Source organism: Chelon labrosus (genome assembly GCF_963514085.1).
Source record: "Chelon labrosus genome assembly, chromosome: 2".
Classification (NCBI taxonomy): Eukaryota; Metazoa; Chordata; class Actinopteri; order Mugiliformes; family Mugilidae; genus Chelon; species Chelon labrosus.
In genome coordinates, this window is record NC_140338.1 from 12,150,086 (window position 1) to 12,174,900 (window position 24,815).

Sequence of the window (24,815 nt, forward strand, 5' to 3'; positions counted from 1 at the left end):
TGTGTTAGCGTAGTTATAGAGACATGACAAAGGAGGAGGATTGATAACACACTTTTCATCCTTTGGTTTTGTTTACCGGCCTAATAAATTAAAGTCTGAGTAAAAGCCTGATTATCGAAAACAGTAACGCACAGTAAGGAAACATATTTGATTCACTAAAACAAAATATATTGAAGAATTTTCTTCAGCAATTACAATAAAAGACATTTTGAGAAAATATTGACTGTTGTTTGAGCGTGAAGCTTCATGTTGCAACTTGAAGTTTTTTTTGTTTTTTTACCAGTGAAGGTCATCCTATTTTTTCAAAGTATTTGTGGTTAAGAGTCTTCCCTTGTGTGAACCAATTAAACATTTAACAAGCAGTAACACCTAGCCATTAATTTACACTCTCATATTTTGAAAGTCTGTCAAATTAGCTGGTAAATTTAGATTTGTAGCATTAACTATACCAACTAGCAATTATTTCAATGAAAATTTACTTTGTTCTAGTCTTTTTTTTTTTTTTTACATCATAGGGCTCTCACAACAACATCCATTTCCTGGTAATTATTGGAGACCAAAACATGCTTCCACAGGTCCAACTAAGTTAACTTTAGTAAGCGTAAATGATGCAGACGTCAACACCATTCGTTTTTTCAGTTACTATACCGTTAATGAACACTGAATTAAACACAGTCCATTAAACTTTGAACACGTTTTATTAGACACAGGATTGAAGCTTAGCTTTAACCACATATTAAACTTAATTCCTTACATGGTTCTATTTGTTCTGAACTGCCAAGTGTTTTTATTTTCTGGACTGCAGCGAAGCACGTCAAATAAAGGAAAACTGAGACCAGGTGAACTGGAAAAGATGGTAATTTATTGGTCATAACAGGACATAATGTGATCATTCACTCGACATCTTGCTCCACCACAGTTGTCTTCTCGCTGACATAGATGCCATCGAGGAACTTCCTGATGTCCTTCTTTTTGACTGTGGTGGCCTGCTGGATCAAGGCCGCTAGAAATAAACACAAGAACAAAGTTTTATGACAATGTTAGATTAAAGCAACATGCTCAGTTACCAGGGGCTGGTAGCCTGCAAGACAGAAGCACCGATAGAGAAGAGTTTTAGTTGGAAAAGGATTGAAGAAGTTTGGACATGCAAGCTGTGGTGAACAGTCAAAGCAGATATTTGAACCAAAAACAGCTTCAGTCATCAGAAGCAATCAAGGAAGGCTGGGCAATAGCTCATTTATAAACATTTTTCTAAGTATTTTGATAACGCTTCAGTCCATGTGGCTGCAAACAAAAGATTAAAGAAGCTAAACATTTTTACTTATATCTGAGTTTTAGTGTTTTATCCATACTGCCGAGCCCCTACACATTCAATGATTGAGAACGCTTTGTCTGAAACAAAAGACATTTCTGAAAGTGAAAAAGCAATTAAAGGAAAACGGTACAGACAGCAGTGTAAAGAGCATGCAGAGAAGGAAAACAGAGGTCTCCCCCTGTAGGACGCAGAGGCGGCTTCGACGGCATAAGCTAACCTCTACAAGTGCAGATGTAACGTTTACTGATCCCCATCCACTACTGTTCCCTTCTCGGACACGTAAATGCCGTCCAAGAACTTTCTGATATCCTTATTTTTGACTGTGGTGGCCTGCTGGATCAGAGCAGCTGCAAGAGAAGAAGGTGGGGTGATGAGCAACACAACACATCACACAGGGATGATACAGACCAGTTGGAGAAAAGACATGTCGGGATGGACTGCATGACCGTTTCGTTTTATGATCCATTAAGTGAAACATCTAAAATACATTCAGCTTTAACTCGTGTTGTCTGTAAAGTCTAAGCAGACAAAATCTACACAATCTGACAAAAACTAGGTCACGACTCTTAACTTAAATGCAGTGATGGTGTTTTTGTTTATTACGATACAGAATAAAAAAGGCACTGTTCATAAAAAAGTTATGACTCCTTTTAAGGCACATGGACAGCTCAGCTGCACGCCCATTCTGAAAACAGACATCTAAACACCAACGCCTCAAAGGGAGGGGAGTGAAAGTGTCCAAAATGTTACTGAACGCTTTCATTGGAAAGAAAAAGGCATCTTTAAATTCATTAAACATAACTACTGACTTTATATAAGAGGAAAACGATCACTCTCCTGCCATACAATGACAAATAGAAGAGGGAAGGGGGGCTAGGATTAACAGCTACACTACAGGACTGATGTAGTAAAGACTGAACCTAGTGTCTAATTTTAGGAGAGGTCGCAGCCGTTCTGCCAATCACATCACTGACAGGCTGATCCATCTCTTCCACTACGTTAGTTCAGTCCGTACGAGAGAATAGGAGCATGTTAAACCGTTCAAGTTAGAATCAAATGATTTCATTACTGATCCTTTATGACGAACAACCTGCAACATCCGAGTTATCCCGGGATGTTTGGGTTCAAACAAGCAGGAGTAGTGTTACGTCATTTCATCACGATGTGGAAACAGGTGAAGGACGTACCCGAGTTTGACACCAGCTCGATGTCGTTACCCTCCAGGACCAGCTCGTCCTTCTGGGCAGCGGAGACGGCACAGTTCACACCTGGGAACGAGAGGAGACGGGGTCAAACATTTGTCTAATATGTAAATATGTGTAAATAATTAATTTCAACAGGTTGATAGGAGACACATCAACAAATCTGAGTTTTTAAATGGAGAAAAACAAGACTACCAAAGAAACTATTTGACATTCATTGCGGCGCTATGTAATTCACTGGATACAGACCGTCTCTTCCACATCATAGAACATAGTTACTGTCTGACACACTGTGCGACGGACTCACCGGGCCTCATTCGGACGCGGCGGATGTACTTCTCTCCCAGGAAGTTCCTGATCTCCACCAGAGTACCACTCTCCTGGATGACGACGTTAATGGGGAAATGGGCGTACACAGATCGCATTTTGTATCTGAAACCCTGCAGACGGAGAGACGTACGTGTGTGTGTGTGAGGCACCGAGTAGAACCGATGAAGCAGACAAATCCTCCAACAATAGGCAGCGTTAGACCATTCAGCAACACAACAGAAGTCGTGACTAGGAAACCTACTAACCCCACCACAGAGGCCGGGGGAAACAGGGGTCGTTACGGTAGTCAGACTACTGTCGGTAAAATATTAAACTCACCAAAGTGACTCCCTTGATCATGTTCTGGACGTGGCTGCAGATGGTGCGGACTGTGGCGAGCTCCTTCCTGTTTCCCCACCATTTATCCACACGAAGCTGAGGACGACAACACAGACTCATGACTTTCAATGGATGATTATAACAAGTGAATCACAAGTGGTACAATCATGTATCAACCATCAAACTTGTTCAAAAAATGTCAACTCTCCACATGACAACCTCTAACTATCTGTGGCAGGTTGCTGAGAAGGGGTGAGCTTTGAGTAAATCCAACCTGAAGATGTATCTGACAACTTCCCACCCTCCATATTCTATTAAAACGTCAGCATCATTTACTTTGAAGATGTACACATTACGTTATAACTAAAGTTCACTGCAGCTGCCGTAATATCACTGAAATGCTTAGGTTTACTACGGCACTTTTAACTGTGTTTATCATCGTTCTGCGCTCACCTTCTTCTGTTTCTTGCCGAGCAGACTAAGCTCCAGGTTGATGTGGTTGAACTCCCTGGTCAGCTTGCCACGGGGCCCTTTGACAATCACTGTTCGGCCCTTCAACCACACCTCCACTGCAAAACGACAAGACAACAAAAACCACGGTCAAGAATCCCCCCCAAAAAAGATACACACAGATAAATGAATAAATATATAAATTTCATCCTGCAGCCACAGCTGGTTTCTTACCATTGGAGGGCAGGTCAACAGTCTGACTGCTGAGAATGGTCTTCATTCTGTAAAGACACAAAAATGTGAGTTTAACACTTTGAATGTGAACTTCTTAAATGACAACTTCATCAAGTCTAGGCTAAAGTTAGCAGGTAAGGATGTGTAGTGACACAAGGGGACTATCTGGTGAGGGATTAAGACGCTATATGACAATATTTATTCTTCTTCTTAAACGTTTCTGACTATAAACTACACCAGTGTGATGTTGGACCCTGTGACAATCAGCAACGGAACGCATCCACACTGTATTGAGTTAGCTAGCTTTAGCACTAATGCTAGCACACAGTTACTTTAGACAGAGTCCGGTGTTCTCAGCGTCTATTCATAAACATTTAAAATCATTTAACACTATAATGAGCTTAAACACCTAAAATCAAACTAACACGACCTTTAAAAATAACATTATTCATCCCGCTACTGCCGTTAGCATGAACAGAGCGTCAGGCCTCTAGACTGACAACCAATATGTGGCAAATCTATTAACATATCTCTCCCCACAACACCAAGATTAACACAAAATACAGCCCATACTGTGAAATACAGTTGTGTACGCGTATGGATGTTAAAAAATTGAGCCTAAAATGTGTTTAATCGACCTAGATGGAGTTAGATGAAACCCATGAAACAATTTTACAGCTATCCTCACCTCGCCGGTAGCAGAGGAAAGGAGGAAGGAAGGACGTCACGACGCAGATGTAGAGTACGTACGTGCCGCCGTCAGGCATGACGAGACGATCCAAGAACTTATTGACGATCAGGATGATCAATAATTACTTAGGTGTTGTCGACGGATTAAAGATATGCTCAATACCTAGTACGGAAAAATATTTTATTTTTAAAAAAGGAAGAAATATCTCAATTGATGGCGAAGTTATTTTAGCGTCTGACTTGAGCTAAGTTTCATCATGTGTTGCGTTCACGTAATATCGTACAAACCCCAATTTAAAAATGCAAGCATGAAAAGCGTCCCTGTTGAATTAGTGTAAACAGGTCAACGGCGTTTCTATAAACGCAATAAATAGGAAATTTAACACAGTATATTATTATTATTTCACCAGTTAAAATGTTATGTGTTTAAGTTTATGTCTTACTCGTTTGGTTATCATATATTACTATCTGTCGATTAGTTTTTGTTTAATCTGCAGGTCCCGATCATCTTCCAGAATATATTTTAACTTCATTAGACGCTGATAGTTGTATAAATAAATAAATAAATAAATAAATAAAAACATCAGTCGTTATTAACCGGTTAATTTGCCCTTAAACTGGCAAAAAAAAACGGGATTTACATATTTTCACCACTCAGCCGTTATCACTTGAACGCACCATCAGACCAAAGCAGCCGCTCTCCGAGTTGTGTTGCCAATGACAGCCGCTTGCTAGCAAATGTCATGGCGCTGCTCAAACAAAGTTGCTGCGTAGCGGGTCGTTTCTCCACAAACCATCTTTGGCTGAGTCCGAGGAGCATCCCGCATGTGAGTGTGTCCCCCTCCAACTTAAAAAATAATAATAATGGTTAATGTACAAACAGCAGCCGTCGGTTGTTGAAGCCTGATCACGGGCCTTTAAGTAACCACAGCCTGCATTGTAGTCTGTTTAGTAACTGAGGTGTGGGGCCACTGGCGGGTTGTTTATGACTTCAAGAATAAGTGATTTGTTGCGTGGGGAGACTCGCACCTGAACTAACCTCTCGGTGCTTTCTCTGCAGGTTTACAGCAGCACCGTGAGATCTGTGGCCAAGTCCTCCCCAGAGCGGACTGACCGGAAGAAGGAGCTTCTCAGCGACGATGGACCCGATCTGCAGGACTTTATTTCGGGGGAACTGTCGGAGAAAAGCAAGTGGGCGGAATACAGAGGAAACCTGAAGAGACAGAAGGGAGAGAGGTACAGGAAATCAGGCTTAAGGCAGTAGTTGTAGATAGAAAGTGGCTATTTTAAGGTCAGCTACAGGTTAAATAATAGAGAAGTGTGGGTGCACATTGTTATCAGAGGGTTCAAAGGTCACATTAGACAAAGCTTTATCTGACTGATCCTCCAGCATTTTGTCTTGCAGCCCCTGAGTTAAAACAACAACAAAAACTTGTCATTTTAAACAATGTTCATTAAGACTGTAGCTTGTCAAAAGATTTGACACATGTATTAACATGAACAACAGCAAAAAGCTGAGCTCAGCTGCTCTTTAACTGTGACCTCTGAGCCTGACTTTTATTAGGTCAGATGAGGTTTTGTCTGATATGGTAGAAAATAGTAAGAATAAAGAAAAAGCTGGTGCTCTATTCAGACCTCAGACTCAGTAGTAACATAAAGTACAAGTTCAAGAACAGAAAATATAGTAGCGACAATCTGTAAAAGTACAATAACACATATGTGTATGGATTGTACATTTATTTCTAACTCTATGACAGTGATCAGCAATTACTTTCTTTTTTTAAACTTTAATTTTTATTTGAGTTTTTTCAATTAAATACAGTAATACATACCCACAAAAAAAAAACCATAAAAATAAAAATAAAAAAATAAGAAAACATTAACATTCCATTAACAGCTTATAGGTCCTTCCATTCAGTCACAATGCAACAATTCTATCCTGTTCAGTTGTCATTACTAGTGGTATCATCCTCACCCCTTCTGTAATAATTCCACTTCTCCCATTTCCTTTCAAACTGTTCCTCCCGCATTCTCAAAGTATGTGTGAACCTCTCCATGTCATGAATCTCCTCCACTATGCTTAGCCACTGTTCCCTAGTTGGGGGGTCTACCTTATATCAGGCCCTTGTAATTGCCTTCCTGCTAGCCACCAATAATACTTTCAGCAGGTATTCGTCTCCTCCTTGCACCTCTTCTTGTGAAATGTTCCCCAGATATAAAACCAAACAAGTCTTTGGTATCTCATATCCCAGTATCTCCCTCAGCACACTCCACACTCCCTCCCAATATCCCTCCATCTTTTGACATTTCCAAAACACATGAGTATGGTCTGCATCCGCTTGACCACACAACCTCCAACATGATTTCTGATCTGGTGCGTATCTCCCCTTTACCTTTGGTGTTATAAAAAACCTTATAATGTTCTTCCACCCAAATTCTCGCCATACCCTCGAACTAGTGGCTGAGTGCTGAACCTTGCACACATTATACCAATTATCTTCTGTTATTTCTTCTCCAAGCTCTTTTTCCCATTTTTCTTTAATATAGACAGTTGAATTACTCCCACTGGCACCCAGAGCTTGGTATAGAGCTGAGATTACTCTACATTTTCTCCCTTCATATGCATTTATCATTATTTTAGCAATTACTTTCAAGCACAGTTCATTGATACGTATGTACGTTTTCTATAAGTTTACTTTTTCCATCGATTAATTTCCTCTCTAAATTGAATTCCCACTAAAACTTCTAGTTTTATTTATATAGCATAAAATACATTCTGTTGTACTAGTGCTTTACAGAACCCTGAGCCTGAAACCCACAGAGCAACCACTAAAGTGACAGTGGCAAGGAAAGAAACCTTGAGCAGAACCCATCTGCTTAAGGTTGATCAGACAGAGAGACAGAAAATAGAGGGAGGTGACGAGGAAAAGAGGGCAGCAGATAAATTCCACTCAGATAAGGCACACATGCGGCTCATATGTCCACGTGATGCAAAAAAGGATATATATTAATAGACGATGCACGGTACATGAGCGATTCATGGTGGATGGAACGCATGTAAAAGCTTAGTGAGCATACCACGTGTAGTAACATACAGTATACAATCGATCACACCAACCTGGAGCTGAGATCACCGTTGCACAAATCGGTGACCGGCTCTGCTGTCGTTCCAGACTGCGGCTTCCTCCGTGGCTGAAGACTGAGATCCCCATTGGAAAGAACTTCAACAAGCTGAAGAACACGCTGAGAGACCTCAACCTGCACACAGTAAGCTTCACTCTATCTGTGTTAAAGTGTTAAAGCAACCCAGCTGCTTAGGAGGTTTGTTAGAAAGAAATGGTTGAGAGGAAACGCAGACATGATGGCGCTTCTCAAACGTGACATTATTTGAATACAGGAGCTCAGCTGATGTGCATCACCATGTTTGTATGGATAAGTTTCACCATGACTCTACGATTAGCCATTTAAACACAGCTTTGGACATTTGCCTCTTATATTACTGACTGTCAACGATCGTCCAGAACGATTCATCATTCTGACATGGAGTACAGGTGCACAGATCCTGTGTCTTTGTGTCTGTTTTCTCAGGTGTGTGAAGAGGCCAGGTGTCCAAACATCGGGGAGTGTTGGGGAGGAGGAGAGTACGCCACGGCCACCGCCACCATCATGGTAAAGTCCTTACCTCACTGTGGCGCTTATGACACACATGCTGTAAATTTGTAAAGATTGTTTGCAGCCGGATAAAGAGACTTGTCATTTTTTTTTGTGTGTAGCTGATGGGAGATACGTGCACACGCGGGTGCAGGTTCTGCTCCGTGAAGACAGCCCGCCGGCCCCCTCCTCTGGACCCGGACGAGCCGTACAATACAGCCAAGGCCATCGCCGCCTGGGGGCTGGACTACGTGGTTCTCACCTCAGTCGACAGAGATGGTAACGGCTTCTGGACCTCAGTTTGCTCACCTTGTTCTTCTGTGGTGCAGAAGAATTGTCTTCAAACATTTTATTTTTTTTAACTTTCTTGCAGATATCGCTGATGGAGGAGCGGCGCACTTTGCTAAGACTGTTTCTAACCTGAAGGAAAGGTAATAATCTCCCATCCATCTTGGGTTTATTAGTGTCACAGTTTTATAGCGTAATAAAAAAACTACTTTTGTCACCTTCATCTAGAAACTCTCAGATCCTGGTTGAATGTCTGACCCCTGATTTCCGCGGCGACCTGGCAGCCGTAGAGAAGATCGCCCTGTCAGGGTTGGATGTGTACGCCCACAATGTGGAGACTGTGCGTGAGCTGCAAAGGTAAAAGGACTTAAAAGGTGGTTTACCACCATAATATACATTAAGATGAATCCTCGGCGGTTAGAAGCTACTCATCTAATTTCTTTCATGTCTGCTTCACTTTGATTTTAGGGGCTTTACAATAACACACAAAAGCACTGAAACATGTGTCGTGTTGAGCTGTTTAAAGATTTAGTTTCTAGTTTGTCTTCACACATGCACAATTTAAACATCTATATTCAAATATACTTACAAATACATTGTGTACTTGTTTAAATGATAATTATGGTTGCAGTTCAGTCAAAGGAGCATTTATCTGAAAGCATGATAAGATATAACCTCGGAAGTGTGAAGTATCATCTGAGTCACGTTCCGTTTTCCCTTTTCTGCGTTTGACATTTCTTAATCTTTAATCCATAATATTTTCAGCCACTCTAAATAATCTGATTGTGTGAGACGTTGATAATTGACCTGTTAAATCTTCATTGAACACTTTTGAACACGAGCTTTCACTACAGAGGCTGGAAAGTGTCACCGGGATTAAAGGAATTAAAGAATTGTTATTGACACTGTGTGAATAAGATTGAGATTGGAAAAAAGTTGCAAAAATGATCACAAGATAAATCCACTTTAGATTTTATTGCAGCTGTTTCATGGTTTCTGTTTAAAGCCAAAGATTTTTTTACTATTAATCACTTAGACCCAAAGAAAGACGGTAAAACTGAGCCCTGGTTTAAAAACAAAGGAATTATCCTTTAAAACCTGATCCTCACAGTGAAGGACAGTAATACCTCCTGACCAGCAGGTGGCGCATGGTAGACGTCCTTCCAATAATACATGTACATGCTATTCATACCAGATAAGCTGTAGTACGTGATATATTTCCGTTTCTCAGGATCTTTATCTGCCACCTGTTTTCAGACACGTCCGTGACCCCAGAGCAAACATCGACCAGTCCCTGAGCGTCCTGAGACACGCTAAAAAGGTCAACCCCACCATCCTCACCAAGACTTCCATCATGCTGGGACTGGGGGAGACCGACCAACAGATAACGGACACTCTGACTGGTGCGTACACTCACACACACACACACACACACAGACACACAGACGCAGTTCTGCATCGACAGTTTTCTGATCATACCGCTGCGATGTTGTTACAGAGCTGCGGGAGGCAGGAGTAGACTGTCTGACACTCGGACAATACATGCAGCCCACGAAGCGCCACCTGAAGGTCAGCACACACTGCTCTGTGCTAATTACACCACAGACAGGTGTGTCGGGAAAATACAAACACAGACACGTAATGACGACTTGGGTTTGCTTTTAGGTGGAGGAGTATGTCACGCCAGAGAGGTTCGCCCACTGGGAGAAAGTTGGGAATGAGATGGGCTTTGTGTACACAGCCAGCGGGCCACTGGTGCGATCCTCATACAAAGCAGGTGAGAAATGTCCCTGTTGAGGTTTTTTAACAGAAAACATCCAGTCTGTTCCTTTAGTAATAGTTTAGATATACAGTAATTTGACATTTAGTAGATATCTGCAGTGGAATTTCTGCAAGGAAAATAACTATTTTATAAATTAAACACAAAGGATTATCTCGGTAATGAAGATTTAGTTTCTGCAAATACATGTCGCTGTGTTATTTTTAAAATTCCCAAGTTTTGAGCACCATAAACAAAAAATCCAGTCAAATCTGTTGTACTGCGCCAAGATACAAGTGACTAAAACCAACTCCAACTAAAATAAGAAAATAAAGAAGGGATTTAAAACACTGTATGTTGTGAATTCTGTAATTATCATGTAATAACCTTTATTACATGATAATTACAGTAAAGTTGACGACAACAAATTAACTAATGTGTCTCAGTTAAGAAGACACCATGTAAGAAAAAGACCTATTACATAATAGTGTTATAAACAGAGCACTACTCTGAATAACCTGAATGTGTTTTATTTTTTTTGTTTGGTGCATTTTATTGTGAAGCTTCTTATTATTTAAAAAACCCCTGCACATAAAAACACTTCGGTTAAAAGTGTTTGGTTGAATTGACTTGAAAATAAACTGTCTTTCTTCTTTTTCTTTACAGGCGAGTTCTTTCTAAAGAATCTACTGAAAAAGAGAAAGGAGGAAGTCACCGTGGAGGGATGAGAAGCCTCCCGACCTGCAACTAGACACTGTGACAAAATATACTTTATCTAACCACATCGTACTGTGTTGATTTAAGATGCGGCACAGGAAAAACACACAGGAAACACCGTGACACGTGTAACGTTTAAAAAGGAAGGTAGTATTATTACTGGAGAAGTGACATTAATACACGTGTCCTCTACTGTTAATGTGCGTCAGCCTAAAGAGATGAAAGAGGAGCGAGAGGCCTGCAGGGGTATGTAGACCGTGTCCACATAATCCTGCCCGAGGAGCAGAAGCTGGTGTTTACCATCTCTGCTCCTCGGGGGGGCTTTTTAAATCCACCGTCAAACCCCTGAGGTGTCCCCTCACTTCAGGTAAAAACTACTGATCTTTAACAGCGAGCGCTTTGATGTCTGCTGCTTCAGGACTGGGGATTATCATGAAGTCTCACATTGTTCACGCTAAACATAATAAAACAAAATATACTTACTTTTGAAACCTCCTTTTAAATGTTTTATGTTAGAAAAGGTTCAAGCCCAAAATGTATTTCCAACACTTGCATACAGTTAGGTTGTTTTAGCCTTTTATCAAAGCATACGGAGAAAGTGCAACTTTAATTTAAGGGTATTCACATCCAAATTAAAATAAGGGGAACTATCACAAAACCACACGTTTTGATAAATGACTCATATGAGCCTAACTGTATGTAGGCACCTTTATTTTTAGATGCCTGTGTGTAACAACGATGAAATATGAATGTTTCCTTTGCACACAGTTCAACACAACAGCTCATTAAAATGTATATTTGTATTTAAAGAATTAAAAGTCTTCAGTTCACATTTGGTTGTGTATTTATTTTTTCCCGCTCCCCGCTACGTCTCTTTAAAAATCACCTACAGTCACAAGTTCAAAGACGCACGTCTCACTTTATTGCATTGGCCCTTTGTAGTAAACAGCCACTGATACAGAAGACGTTGCTGATTAATATACAGTAAGATGATTTATAAAAAATATTTTTAAAAAAACAGTATAAAATTTTTGCAATTAAAAATACTACTTGATAGTAAAGTAAATACTGTAAGACACTGGCGTATAGTGTTCTTTTGAAATGAGGGCAACAGACAAGTTTCTGAAATGCTATTCATTATAAAATGTATTAAAACAAAATGAAGCCTTTGACCACCTGGAACGTTTTTTTTTTTTCCTCTCCATTCAGCTTCATCTAAAGAGTTGTTCACATTCACACGGGCTTCGACCCAACTAACCTCTTCCCCTTCATCCAACACGCTGCAGGGGAGCAATTAGTTGCACAGCGTTCCCCCTTCCTGATCGTACGGCGCGAGCAGACAGAATGAAATGTTGCACAGGTAGTAATAATAATAAGGTCGAGGGAGGAATGCGTTTCATGTCGTGTGGGGGAGAAGTCGGGTTTAGACTTTCGCTTTCTTGCTGGGAGGTTCACTGGCGGTGATGCGAGGACAAACTGCAGCCGGCGTGTAGGGGATTCTCGTTGCCGTCACTTTCTTTCCGATGGTCTCGATCTGCAGAGAGAGAGAACTCACTCGTCTTATTTTCATTTAAACGTTTGCCTGTTTTATTTAAAAAAAAAAAAAACAATATGCCATTTTAGTTTTTCTATGAGAAGGTTCTTGTTTGCTCACCTGGAAGCCGATGCTCTGGAGGAGAGGGTGGAGGTGATCCAGCACCCTGCGACCGTCGAATATGAAGGCCGGCTTCAGCATCTTCTTGTAAATCTTCTCATAGTCCAGCTCCTGTGGCAGCATTAAAATAGTAGAAGTATAAATATTGACGTTTTTATTTATTCCTTTATCCCTTTATGGGGGAAAGGAACCATATGTGGTAACTTCCACACACATTTTAGATTGCGTTCATGTGTCTTTAAGGTTATAGGGATGTGGTTTTCACTCAGCCAATCAGTGAAGATCAAGGCAACGCTCTCAGTTTAAATAAGAGTGGTCTACAAAGTCCATCTCTGCGTGAACCCTGAGCGTAACTGCTTTATTAGGTACCACGTACAACATGTCCTAATGTTGTCTAATGTGATAATGTGTATGTTGACAAGTGCCTAAATCAGCACTTATGTTCTGAAGCTCTAAATACACGTTTACATTTGTTTACCACTTAAGGACAAGGAACCATGTATGGTAACTTTATTAATTTAGATTTTCTCCATGAAAATTAAGATTTTTAAACATTTTTTCAAAAGTAAAAAGGTCTTCTGACGCCCTGCAGTAACACTCCCAGGGTTATAATTTTGAATTTCCAAGTATTTCAACGAGTGCCCTATAAAGGGTTAAAGATCGAGAACATTTTCCAGAAGGTAAAATGTGATCGTGACCTTGAACATGTCCCACTCGGTGCAGATGACCAACGCATGCGCGCTCTGGCAAGCCTCGTAGGGGTCCGACGTCACGGTCACCAGGTCGGACACTAAAAATCAAGAAGAACAACAAAAATATTGGCCCACAAATCATCACAGTCTGGCATCAAAAGGGACTCACAAACAGGACGAGGTATGCATCAGAACAAATGGAACCGAACCTTAACTCGTAATGAGTATTTTAAGATTTTGTGGACGTTAAACCTTCCGTTCAGCTTAGAAGTTAAAAAAATAGGCAATAATATAATATAACAACAGCTTAACTAACATAGTTACACATTTCTTAACCGTGTGCTTCAATCACATCTGGCTTTTCTGCTACGTTTCAGGATTCCAGCTGCTAAATCTGATGTACATTAGCACACAAACTAAAAGTTAATTGAACATTTCCATATAAACAGGATTAAGGATTATTTTTTATTTTTTCTTGCTGGGAGCTAGGTGAGAAAATCATTACCAGTCTCACGTCTGTGTGTGTGCAGAGCTGGAGCCTGTGGCCAACTGGCTTAGCATGAACGCTGTCCAAAGGTAACACTATCTACCTGGCAGCATGTCTATAGCTCATTTATCTGAACTTTACATCTTATTTATTCAAGCTGTAAGGAACAGGGCGGGGCTAAAGCCTCTAACCTTCTGTTTCCAGGCTTTTATGCTAAGCTACGTGAAAGTGGTATCAGTCTTCTCTAAAAGTTACCTCTCTCTGGGTTGTCCTCTGAGATGTGGGGCTGGGAGAGGTCGTGAATGATTTGTTCTTTGAGAACTTTGGGGTCATAGATGAACAACTTGGCTCCTTCATCCATCAGGTACTTAGAAATGTAGATACTGGACGACTCCCTGGAGTTGTGAAACACACACAAACACTAAATATGTCAACTCTGTACAGGGTTAGCGCTCGCCACCCTGTGCCGACAGGCGTTCCATGGGGCAAAGTGTGATAAGCAATGACTCTGCATGTTTTCTGTGTACAAAGTTTACGCACAGTGTAAAGTTAAGCATTGCTACTGTGGCTTTAAATACAAACAATGTCTATTTGGAAGGAACTGGAAAAGCAGAAGACCAACCTTGTGTCACCTGTGTCTTTTTTGAAGGAGAAGCCCAGCAGAGCAATCTTTTTGCCAGTAACGGTGTTGAACAGACAGTCGATGATCCGGCAGGCGAACCGCCGTCTCTGGTACTCATTCATGTCTATCACCTGAGAAAATCCGCATCAGAATAAACACAGAGAACCCTAGCAAAACAATTATAAACCTGTGCAGCTATGGTGTGCAGTTCTCACCTGCTGCCAGTAAGAAGCCACCTCAGGGAGGTTGAGGGCTTCACACAGGTACACCAGATTCAGCACATCCTTCTGGAAACAGCTCCCACCGAAGCCTGCCCGAGGCAACCAGATGAAAGTCAAACATTCATCCGTCTGCAGCTGAAGTAAAGTTTAAACATCCTGCGGGCTCGCCTCTTACCAACGCTGGCTTTAAGGAACTTGCTGCCTATTCTCTGGTCCATCCCGATCGCCTTGGCCACCTCCTCCACGTCGGCCCCGGTGGCCTCGCACAGGGCGCTGATACTGTTGATGCTGCTGATCCGCTGCGCCAGGAACGCATTGGCTGCCTGCTCACACAGACACGTATGTATTTTGACAATTCATTCATAATTTAGCAATTTTCTCTTGCAAAAATCGCCCCAGATACACAAATGTGAGAATTATCTTCTCTGCTTTAAGTATTTAATTGGGGTTTGCGTTTTGGATTGTGTTGTTTGCAGAAAAGACACCTGAAGACGTGGCCTTGGGCTGTAAAATAAGTAGTTTAAGTGTCTCCTGGTCCTTAATATATATATGAATAATCTAAATATTTTTGGGGTATTGAATCTTGGTCTGATAAAATGTCTTCTTGGTATTTGAGAAATTATGACGGACCTAATAAAACTGAAAACAAACGCACCAGTTTGGACAGTTCGGATGACCACGTGTTGGTGGTGATGATCCGTGTCTTGGGGACCCAGTGCTCATACACGGCACACAGGGCTTTGATCGCCCTCTGACCTTCGGCCGTCTCGTCTCCACCAATCAGGACGCGGTCTGGCTCCTTCAGGTCCCTCACCGCCGTTCCCTCCGCGAGGAACTCCGGGTTGGACAGCACCTGAAGCAGCAGGCACGACTTTAGACACAAGTAAAACGGGAGACATCAGAGAGTTGTGCACATGCGACGGTAACACGCACGTGGAGGTTGAGGCTCGGTTTGGTGTTGGCATCAAATATCCGCCTAATGCTCTCGGCGGCTCGGACTGGGACGGTGCTCTTCTCCGTGACGATCTTGTAGCCGTCGGACACCTCTACGATCCGCCGAGCGCACGCCTCGATGAATTTCAGGTCGGCCGCACGACCCTTCCCCATCCCGTACGTCTTGGTCGGGGTGTTTACCTAAAGGTAGACGGGAAACCACGTATCAGAAATGCCTGACTCATTCATTTAGCCAGACAAACCAAATATGTGCAGCAGGAACCGACGGACTCACAGAGATGAAGACGAGGTCGGCTTCCCTGATGGCCGAGTCTATGTCTGTAGAAAAAAACAGGTTTCTCCCTCTGCATGACTCAACCACTTCTTTGAGTCCTGGCTGAAATGGGAGGAAGTGGGACGATGAGTCAGTGAATGTGAGGAGGAGAAGGGGAATGTGACAGCGTCTTACAGATGTGCAGTCAAAATGTGCAGTCCTTTAACTCCACTAGTCATGGTGACGTAACGCCTTGTGGTCAGGGGGTTGACGTAGAGGAGTTGCACAACAGTCTGGAACTAATTAATGTTTCATTTGACCCGTGAGGGGGAGTAATATTTTAGAAAAACACTGGCTGGAATTGTTGCCTAGATACGTGCACTTCTCCAACACCGACTGATCCCTAAGTTTAGACAAAGCAGAAGCCAAATCAGACAGAGGGCTCATATCAGGGCGTCTAATGAACTACCACCTACTCCTCCTTGTTAATGTTCAACCCAAACTCACGCAGTTTATTGTTATTACCGTCCCTTGTGGACAATACGACTAATTCGTTACCTCATAAATGGGCAGAGTGTCCGAGTTCCAGGCTTTGATGCGGGACTCGTTGACATCCACAACAGTCACCGTGATCTCGGGACACATCTGGGCGATCACGCTGCACGTCGGGCCTCCCACGTACCCGGCGCCAATGCAACAGATCCTCTTTATCTGAAACATCTGGAAAACACGTGGAGAGAATGCAAATTCAGGAAAATGTAAAACAGTTTATGCACACTCGCCAAAATATTAGGTACACTAGTGGAAAAGAATAAATTTTAGAGTAACAGTCCTGCACTGAATTAACTGTTATAATAATCAGTTTATGCTGAAACAGAAAGGTGATAATTAAGCTGTATGATCATTTCGGATTGAATTAGAGGTTGTCAAAATAACAGACACGTATGTCGGTACACCACAATAGTACTACAAACCACAGCTTTGAAACGAAAAGACAGTCGAATCAACAGTTGTTTTAAACCAATACTGAATACCATTTTTATCTAATAAACTGGCAATATATAATTATATGAGAATACTAACTCTAAATCAGACCCATTCATCGGTTAGTACATTTTTCAGGGCCTACTATATAACTGTACCGCCCTCATTAAATAGTCTACCAGAGCCAAAACACAGTGAAAAGGCTCACAGTTGGAGCAGTGAGTCCTTCAATGACCTATTTTTGCTCAATACCAATGTAAAATAAATAAATAAATGAATAAAAAAGAGTCCAAAGTTGATAGTGGTATATAAAAAAAAGCCAAGACGATTTTAATGGTGACTTAATATCAAAATGGAAGATCTGATCTGCCAATTCAATAACTGACTTAACATTTCAGCTCTATATTTTGCTTTACTTTAACACCGAACAATGTTTTTCCTAATAAAACTGCTTAATATGTCTAATCTTCTTCAGAAAAACAAGGTTTCTTTTCCATATTATTATTATTATTATTAGGATCTTCCCAAGCATGGTTCACTCCAAACATCTGGACGTCAAGAGCTTCAACAGTAAGTTTATTCATCGATTACTAATCTGAGAACAATTGGCAAATATTTAATTACTAAACATTTGCCGATTCCAGCTCCTCAGTTGGAGGTGATGATTTAAGTCCTGGTCAAATTGTCTGATGGACAAAATAATCGAAAAGCTGCAGCCCTCTTCCACACAGCTTTAAAGTTAGACAGATGGGGAAACAGCTGTGTTGCAACAGCTGAATACAACAAAATACACAACTCATATACCAGACTTAAAAAGTTAAAGTTAAAAAATATGTTCAGTGTACAACAAAATATGAATAAAATCAAGATATGTACCATTATATGTACCATGTCAGAAGTATGAACATAGTAAGTATGTGAGACATTATGTTGTGGAAGCTGTGCAACAGTGTGTTGTGCAAGTTGTGGAAAAAATTATGACAGGATGAATTATTATCTTCATTTAAAACCCTTTCTGAGAAGTGAAAACCGGTTCTTTCTCTCTTTCTCTCTCAAGTCTTCACCTGTAATGGTCTCCGGTGGCACCGTTACAGCCTGGCAGGAAATAACATAAAGAGCCTTTTATCCGAGCTCAGCCACGTCCAGCAGTGATGGAAAAATGAGCCCCTTTATACCAGAAACCCTTTCAGTGAATTCACATTAACAGCCAACACGACACACAGTCACCGTTTGTACCGACGCGTTACACGTTAACACGGTTATATTTAAGCTAGTTCACCTCTTTATTCGCTTAAACGCAACACAAGAAACTGTGAATGAATGGACTAGCTAGCTCGTTGGCTATCAGCCGTTAGCTACCGTTACCTTTGCCAGCTCGACACTCTGAAGTTCTGGAATGTGAAGATTATGTTAGTTAGTTCCCTCCGTTTAATGAGTCCGGTCGAAACAGGCGACACTTCCGGGTCCAACAAATGTCTTTTACTTAAATGCGGAATAAACCAGAGATCCACGGATAAATTCACACCGCCTGGGGCTTCTTCTGGTAACTTTTATCAAGCTGCTACCTTCACCTACACTGAGGCACTTCTGACTCTGTCTTCAGTTAAAAGCCCCAGGCTCCATGACGCCACACACTTCCGGAGCGCCGTATTTTCAAAATAAAAGCGACTCAAACACAACATTATTTTACATCTACTGCCAAAAGATTGGGTGTTCAGAGTTTTTAGATATTTATTAATACATGTTTACACAGTATGAGAAGATTTGTGGTACTACAAGTGTTGAAAAATTGTGATATAATAGTTTAATAGCAATCCACCGACAAATGTTCCCGATAATAAAATCTTTGTCAGTTAGAGCTGAAAAACTTAAACAAGTCCAGTTGTTTTTTTGGTGGATGGGTAAATATATCATGATGGATGGCTAACCATCACGTCTTAAAGAAAACTTGTTTAAAGTGTCACTGCCTAACTGGGAGATAGATGATTGGAAATGATTGGAGAGAAATGTGAGCTCATTTGAAGGAGAAAGAATATTTCACACCTCTGTGTGTCTTTATTAACATATTGTGGAAGTGACAATAAACATGACTTGAATCCAGACTAATGTCCTGTGAACTCTGGAGATCTTTCAGAAGCTCTTGTCTACGTATCAAGGTATGTGAACGGGTTTACGGGGCATAATAACACTTTGAGACTTTTATTGGATAATTGAGCAAATGCAGACAAGGCCATAAACATAAAAAGTACCTTCACAGCACTCACTCATTAGGACAATTACACTGTGTCTGAGCTGTAAATCAGAAACGCTTTTCCCTGCAGAGACTTGTTTAAAGTGTCTCCCCCAAACTGGGAGGGAGGACTGATTGTTTTACTGTGGTTTTGCATTCCTTTATACTTTTTTTTTCCTCATTTGAAGTAAGTGTTTTAGTGGATGTAATAAAAATAAATAAATATATAGGAGGCAAATTACCAGCACTTTAAAACAATAACCAATTCAACTAACAGATTAGATAATGTACATGTGGGTCTAATGCTAAACACCAGATATTTGCAGAGAAATCAACAGTAATTCAACAATAAAACCAATAGTTTTCTTCCTGATGTTAATCACTACTCACCCTGCATTTATTACAAAAAGATTATGTTATTTTGTTTCTTAACGTACTTAAAAAGATATAAAAATATAAACTTGCAGTAGAGCTGCTGCCTAATACAAAATCTGACAAAAATATCAACTTCGCCAGCTGCCACAAAAAAAATACAGTGCAAACGTTTTCACCTAAAATGTAACACGGCACCGACAGGCGTTCCTGGGTGTGTGTTATGTTACACGTCTATTGTCATTTTCGAAATGGTATGGTCTTATTTGGCGGGCTCCACGGTGGAGGCGGGCTGTCCCCGAGTATCGCTTGTATCCGTCTTTCTTCTCTCTGTCTCTTCTGTTCCAGCTCTTTTCTTGCCTGTGGGAAAAAGGAAAATCACGGATTAGAATAGAAACTCTCCCAGATACCTTTTTTTGATGTCTTATCTCCACTTTACTGTTGTAGGAACTTGAAGTGGGAAAACTACTACTGTGTAGATTTACTGTAGGTAGTTTAGTCACATTTAAAATACACACAGTTTGAACATTTTGGAGAACTTTGCTTTCTACTTGATTATTTAAAGGAAAAGTGTGGAGAATGTATGTAGTGCCATATAAGAGTGAATTTAGTGACACCTAGTGGTGAGACTGCAGACTGTAACCAACCCCTCTCCTCAACCTACACTTTAAAGCCTGTAGGAAACATACAGTAGCATCTATCAAAGTGAAAGGACTTCTCTAGGGCCAGTGTTTTGGTTTGGCAGCTGTTCGGGGACACTTTCATATGTTTAGACTTCTCATCGGTCAGTTCTAGCAAACCACATAGCTGCACCAAACCAGAGATGTAGCCACATGTTGACACCAGATTTCACACTTTGGTACAAGGCAAAATACAGAGAGATCTAAGCTGGCGCTGATTAGCTTTATCACCACTGTGGGAACGTATCAGACTCTCTGGCGGGTGTCATCAATACAACTCACCAGCCAGTTCTCGTACATCTCTAAAGCCATTTTATCCCTCTCCTCTTTCATGTATCGCTCCTCCTCTACTTTATTTTGGATTTCTTTCTGTTTCGTCAGGACCTTTTCATGGATGACATCTTTCTTCTTTGCATACCTTTATCATGTCAAGAAAACAGGAAAAATAATTATATTAGAAACATCCAGCTTTGGGTGCTGGTGGTTGATCCTGAAAGTTGAGTGGATGTTAAGTTAAAATACAGTATCTCTGTGTTTTGAAGGTTTGAACATTTACGTTTAAAGCAACATTTATGTCTACATAATAAAAAAAAATTATATATCCCTTCCACTGTGGGATCTAACTCAAAGTAATGTAAAACAGGAAGATATATCAAAAAAAGAGAGAAATAAATATAGATTCAAACTCACCAATCAGAAAAAGCACACTTGCTCTCTCTCTTTCTTCCTTCCTCCTCTTCTTGTTTTTTCATCTTAACTTTATTTTCAGCCTCTTTTTGTTTTCTGTACTTCTCTTTAAGCAGATGATCATGCTCGAGTTTCCACTTTTCAAACACCTTTAATTATCATGAGAATTTGCGTTACCAGTTAAGATCACACTTATGCACAGAACACATGAAGTACTTACTACAAATCAGCTTTTTACCTGTTTGGCAGACTGCTTTTTGTCTTCTTTCTCTTCAGTCGCCCTTTGCTCTTTTCTAATCATATCGTGCTTTTCTTTGGCTTTTGCTTTGAGACTTTCTGCCTTCCTTTCTTTCCAAGCCTCATAGGATGCAACAGCGTCTCCCTTTTTATCCTCCTCTTCCTGTTTGTTTATAGAAAGATACTGAGCGTTATTCATGCATGTTACATGACTATGTATATATCACACCATTCAAAGCTGATAAATGCTTCATCAGTTATCAACAAAGCAGATTACTCACCTTTTTCTTTTTTTCCTTCAGAAGTTCTTCCTTCTTTTTTAGTTGCAGGTTCTCTCTTGACTTTTCTTTTTTCTTCTTGAGCCATTCCTGGTAAGAGTAAAGAGGGATTTCACTTCACTGAGACTAAACCGTAGAAACTCTCATGACATGTACTGTCATGAAAAATAAGTGTGCAAAACACTTTAATAGGATCTTATAGTTTATTTGGGGTTTGTTTTAGTTTGGTCTGTCTTGGTGCTGTGATACCTCTTGCAACTTTAACATTTTGCTTGTTTTAATAACACAAACAAAGCCTTACTTATTCACTATATAAGACAACACACAGTTACCATCCCACTGACCTGGTAAACGGCAGCTCTGAGAGAATCTGCAGCTTGTGGCTGAGACTCTTGTAGAGAGACTTTACGGTCCAGGACTTGGAGCGTTCCCAGATACTTTGACTCCACTTTCGTGGAGCACACACTCCGAGGCCTCTGAGAGGTCTTAGACCGAGAACTTGAAGTCCTCATTGGCATAAAACAAAATGACGGTTAGTTAAGCAGTCGTTCTGTTTAAATACAGGACTCAAATAATGCAGCCGGATCATTTACCTGGTATCAAATGATTGCGCGTGGACATTAGAGAGTTGGTCTGAGTGATGTCCGGAGCTTTCCTGAAAGAAAACATTAAACACATTTACTAAATACTCAGAATAAAAAGGTGGATCATATTTTATAATACACTAAACAATATCTCTTACATTGAATTCTTCAAATGATGTGGAGTAGTTTCTCTGTTGCTCTTTGCTGCCATCGGAAATAAAGTCATCTGAAATCAGATATCAAAACATTAACGCCTACAAAAAAAAAAACACAAAAAACATTATGACACTGAACATAACAAATATTACCTCTGGATCCAGAATCGACCGTGGACTCGGTGAAGAGTTGTGACTGCTCACTCTTATTTGAAGAGGATTTACTAACGCTGAATGAAACCACGTGATCTCCTTCAGACCACTATGAGAAAACAACACAGCAAACCAATTAGGGAATGTTTCAGTTTACTTTACTTTACTTTAATAACAAGCAGCGAGACGCACATGTGGACTGCAGCTCTGTTCCGCAAAGCTGCCAGATGTGTTAGCTGAGAGGGGAATTGATGCTGAAGAAGTCTGAGGTCTGCTGAGATCCTGGGGTTCAGTCTCTTCAGCTGGCCTCTCTGTAGTGTTTAAGCTCAGTCCAAGGGTCCTTTGCCGTGGTTTGGGTCTAGGTGGCTCCCTTTCTGTGACACTACCTGGATAATGACAATTGAAAAGTCTGAACTGATAGCTAGAAGCGTATTTCCAAATGAGAATCATGCACTAAACTAAACAGACCTGGTGAGCCTGCACGATTCAGGTCGGATGCTGATGACCGTAGAACCTGGGACCTTTCAAGAGACTCACTCTGGTCCTCTGGACCCGGAGTTTCCACCGGAGTGTCAGACGGTAACGGCAAAGGCACGTCAAGCAGGGTATCATCTGACGTCTGGAATGATGACAGAGACTTCCTCGAGTTCTCTCTTGAGATTTGAGGATCAGTGGACTCCACATCACTGTTTTTAAACTGCGTGTTATCTCCACTGACATTTGTGGAGCGCTGTGAGGAAAAGGAGCCGTTATGATCAGTGTGTCCACCAAGGGATGAGTCCGGTGGCTCGTTTTCATGCGACTCTGATGCCGCTGTGTCGTTGGAGGGAGAGACGATCCTTTGGGTTTTCAGGAAGGAAACTTTCTTCGGCCTGTTGGGTTTACCTTCATCGTCCGAAAGCTCAAAGTTGTTGATTTTGTGTTTGCTTTTCCCAGCCTTGACTGCACCAGTCTTCTTTTTTCTTGATTTGAGGAGTTCATTCAAAAAATCTGGCAAAAGAAGGATTCATCATTAAAATTAAACAACCTCTGCTGTTCCTGTAATCAAATCAGTCTTATTTGAGGCTGTGCCATCTTACCATCTTCATCGTCCTCGAAGTCATTATAGTTGGAGTACTGATCTGTTTTTGTTTTGCTTGCCCTGGCAGAGACAGCGGCCTGAAGTTCATCCTACAACAACAAGATTTCAAATTAAAAAAAAAGCTTCAGGGGACAAGTGCTATTTTATCCAGGCTGCATACCCTGACGCTCTTACCTGAAATGTTGTTCTTTTCGATGTTTTCGGGCTTTTCGTATAAGCCAGTGTCCTGTGCTCCTGAGTTGACATGCTGAAAACAATGTCCTCCGATAGCGCGCATAGGCATTAGCATGCTAGCTAACGTTCGCTCAAGCTAGTTAGCTACAAAGCTACCTAAATGCCCTCTTTTATAGCTAAATTAATATCACTCATAATTTGACTGGACTGTAAAGTACCACTTTACACACTATATCGGTAATTATAAAAGGTTTACAACCTGAAGTCACGCTAACGTAACTACTGTGGCGCTAACGGAGTTGTTGATGGTAACCCAGGGAAACGAGTGGGACAGTTCCGGTTCAACACTGCGCATGCTCAGATGATTACTAGAAATTGTCAACTTTGGACCAAACTGATTTATTATTACCGACGCTTTTAACGTGAAGTTATGATCTTAGCAGCTTATTTGAATAAATTTGATTGTATCTGATAGAAATTTTCTATTTTCTATTTATTCCCTATATTTATATTATATACAGAATGTTTACATAGCAACTGTTTCACTGCCAACTTCACCCACTTTAGGTTTATTTAGGTTTTTATTTTATTTATTATTATGTGAGAAAGAGAGAGAAATGTTTTTTCGATTTTTCTGTATGTTGCAAACGTATTGAGAAATTGACAATAAAGAAATCTTGAATCTTGAATCTTGAATCTTCACATTGGTTACCTTATAACTGATAGGCTATGCATTATAAGAGAAGGGACAGTCAGGCTTTTTGCCGGTATCTCCACTGTCCTAAACTGTTTCTTTGTATAAATTTCTGATTTCTAACAGATTAATAATCTGCAGATTAATAATGTTTTACCCCAATCCTACAGATGCAAGGCGAGAATCAAGCCAAACATATTAACTTGAATGTTTGACTTGGCCAAGTTTCATTCATTTCATATCCAAACTGTGAAAAAATTAAAATATTAATTTATATACTAAGTATATACATAAATGTGCAAACACATAATGAAACACAGCCAAGCAGTGAGACTGAGCTATTATTTTTTTTTTATTGTTTTTTGTTTTGTTGTAGGAAAAGTGCATAGTTGAAGCCCTTTTACTCGAGACAGTAACAGTGTACATTGAGGTCCACCGGTCCAGTTTTATCAGTCTGTGATATAGAGTCTGTTTATTATATACATCATCTTATAGTTTATCCAACATATTCCTTCTTTTATCTTTTTCCTGCAATCCTCCAAAGCGACAGTAGAAAGATGTGATACAAAACAGTTTAGGGAACATTGGTTGATCTGGAACTGAAGAGCAGCCAGTACACCGTTGTGTGTTACAGATACGTCAAACATGTCCTACGGTAGATGTTCACAA

General features: G+C 40.7%; 4 protein-coding genes across 4 annotated transcripts; 1 reads left to right on the forward strand and 3 right to left on the reverse strand.

Annotated features, from left to right (window-relative positions):
• Nucleotides 1–840: 840 nt before the first annotated feature.
• On the reverse strand, nt 841–3,977 carry rpl9 (ribosomal protein L9). Its single transcript, XM_084559086.1, has 7 exons — nt 3,850–3,977; nt 3,619–3,734; nt 3,166–3,261; nt 2,825–2,957; nt 2,503–2,583; nt 1,533–1,662; nt 841–1,003 (listed from the first exon to the last, which is right to left on the reverse strand). The coding sequence occupies exons 1-6, from the start codon at nt 3,893–3,895 to the stop codon at nt 1,556–1,558; spliced, it is 579 nt and encodes a 192-aa protein (XP_084415212.1). The 5' UTR covers nt 3,896–3,977; the 3' UTR covers nt 841–1,003; nt 1,533–1,555.
• A 1,246-nt stretch (nt 3,978–5,223) lies between these two features.
• On the forward strand, nt 5,224–11,762 carry lias (lipoic acid synthetase). The gene is made up of 11 exons (XM_084565866.1): nt 5,224–5,366; nt 5,600–5,775; nt 7,713–7,806; nt 8,128–8,208; nt 8,313–8,469; nt 8,564–8,621; nt 8,707–8,835; nt 9,736–9,881; nt 9,977–10,047; nt 10,144–10,255; nt 10,904–11,762. The coding sequence occupies exons 1-11, from the start codon at nt 5,283–5,285 to the stop codon at nt 10,963–10,965; spliced, it is 1,170 nt and encodes a 389-aa protein (XP_084421992.1). The 5' UTR covers nt 5,224–5,282; the 3' UTR covers nt 10,966–11,762.
• A 102-nt stretch (nt 11,763–11,864) lies between these two features.
• ugdh (UDP-glucose 6-dehydrogenase) lies at nt 11,865–18,416 on the reverse strand. The gene is made up of 12 exons (XM_084565856.1): nt 18,187–18,416; nt 16,396–16,557; nt 15,859–15,960; nt 15,564–15,764; nt 15,286–15,483; nt 14,806–14,953; nt 14,625–14,719; nt 14,410–14,540; nt 14,043–14,182; nt 13,307–13,398; nt 12,609–12,719; nt 11,865–12,488 (listed from the first exon to the last, which is right to left on the reverse strand). Exons 2-12 carry the CDS (start codon nt 16,555–16,557, stop codon nt 12,378–12,380), a joined length of 1,491 nt encoding a protein of 496 aa, XP_084421982.1. The 5' UTR covers nt 18,187–18,416; the 3' UTR covers nt 11,865–12,377.
• A 445-nt stretch (nt 18,417–18,861) lies between these two features.
• Nucleotides 18,862–23,805, reverse strand: map9 (microtubule-associated protein 9). Its single transcript, XM_084570615.1, has 13 exons — nt 23,453–23,805; nt 23,277–23,367; nt 22,666–23,187; nt 22,390–22,583; nt 22,198–22,306; nt 22,048–22,115; nt 21,899–21,960; nt 21,650–21,812; nt 21,309–21,395; nt 21,029–21,190; nt 20,794–20,939; nt 20,386–20,521; nt 18,862–19,783 (listed from the first exon to the last, which is right to left on the reverse strand). The coding sequence occupies exons 1-13, from the start codon at nt 23,522–23,524 to the stop codon at nt 19,664–19,666; spliced, it is 1,932 nt and encodes a 643-aa protein (XP_084426741.1). The 5' UTR covers nt 23,525–23,805; the 3' UTR covers nt 18,862–19,663.
• Between the last annotated feature and the right edge of the window lie 1,010 nt (nt 23,806–24,815).

What these genes read in the sequence shown, in the direction of transcription:
- rpl9 (XM_084559086.1), bottom strand. Translation starts at nt 3,895, where the DNA reads ATGAAGACCATTCTCAGCAGTCAGACTGTTGACCTGCCCTCCAATG. An exon ending in CCGCGTCCGAATGAGGCCCG is followed by an intron (nt 2,584 to 2,824) that starts GTGAGTCCGTCG and finishes TCTCGTTCCCAG; the next exon opens with GTGTGAACTGTGCCGTCTCC. An exon ending in CGAGCTGGTGTCAAACTCGG is followed by an intron (nt 1,663 to 2,502) that starts GTACGTCCTTCA and finishes CTTCTCTTGCAG; the next exon opens with CTGCTCTGATCCAGCAGGCC.
- lias (XM_084565866.1), top strand. Translation starts at nt 5,283, where the DNA reads ATGGCGCTGCTCAAACAAAGTTGCTGCGTAGCGGGTCGTTTCTCCACA. An exon ending in ACTGTGCGTGAGCTGCAAAG is followed by an intron (nt 8,836 to 9,735) that starts GTAAAAGGACTT and finishes ACCTGTTTTCAG; the next exon opens with ACACGTCCGTGACCCCAGAG. An exon ending in GATAACGGACACTCTGACTG is followed by an intron (nt 9,882 to 9,976) that starts GTGCGTACACTC and finishes ATGTTGTTACAG; the next exon opens with AGCTGCGGGAGGCAGGAGTA.
- ugdh (XM_084565856.1), bottom strand. Translation starts at nt 16,557, where the DNA reads ATGTTTCAGATAAAGAGGATCTGTTGCATTGGCGCCGGGTACGTGGGA. An exon ending in TGGCTTCTTACTGGCAGCAG is followed by an intron (nt 14,541 to 14,624) that starts GTGAGAACTGCA and finishes GGATTTTCTCAG; the next exon opens with GTGATAGACATGAATGAGTA. An exon ending in CCGAGTGGGACATGTTCAAG is followed by an intron (nt 12,720 to 13,306) that starts GTCACGATCACA and finishes ATGCTGCCACAG; the next exon opens with GAGCTGGACTATGAGAAGAT.
- map9 (XM_084570615.1), bottom strand. Translation starts at nt 23,524, where the DNA reads ATGTCAACTCAGGAGCACAGGACACTGGCTTATACGAAAAGCCCGAAA. An exon ending in AACAGAGCTGCAGTCCACAT is followed by an intron (nt 22,307 to 22,389) that starts GTGCGTCTCGCT and finishes GTTTTCTCATAG; the next exon opens with TGGTCTGAAGGAGATCACGT. An exon ending in AAAAGCAGTCTGCCAAACAG is followed by an intron (nt 20,940 to 21,028) that starts GTAAAAAGCTGA and finishes TGATAATTAAAG; the next exon opens with GTGTTTGAAAAGTGGAAACT.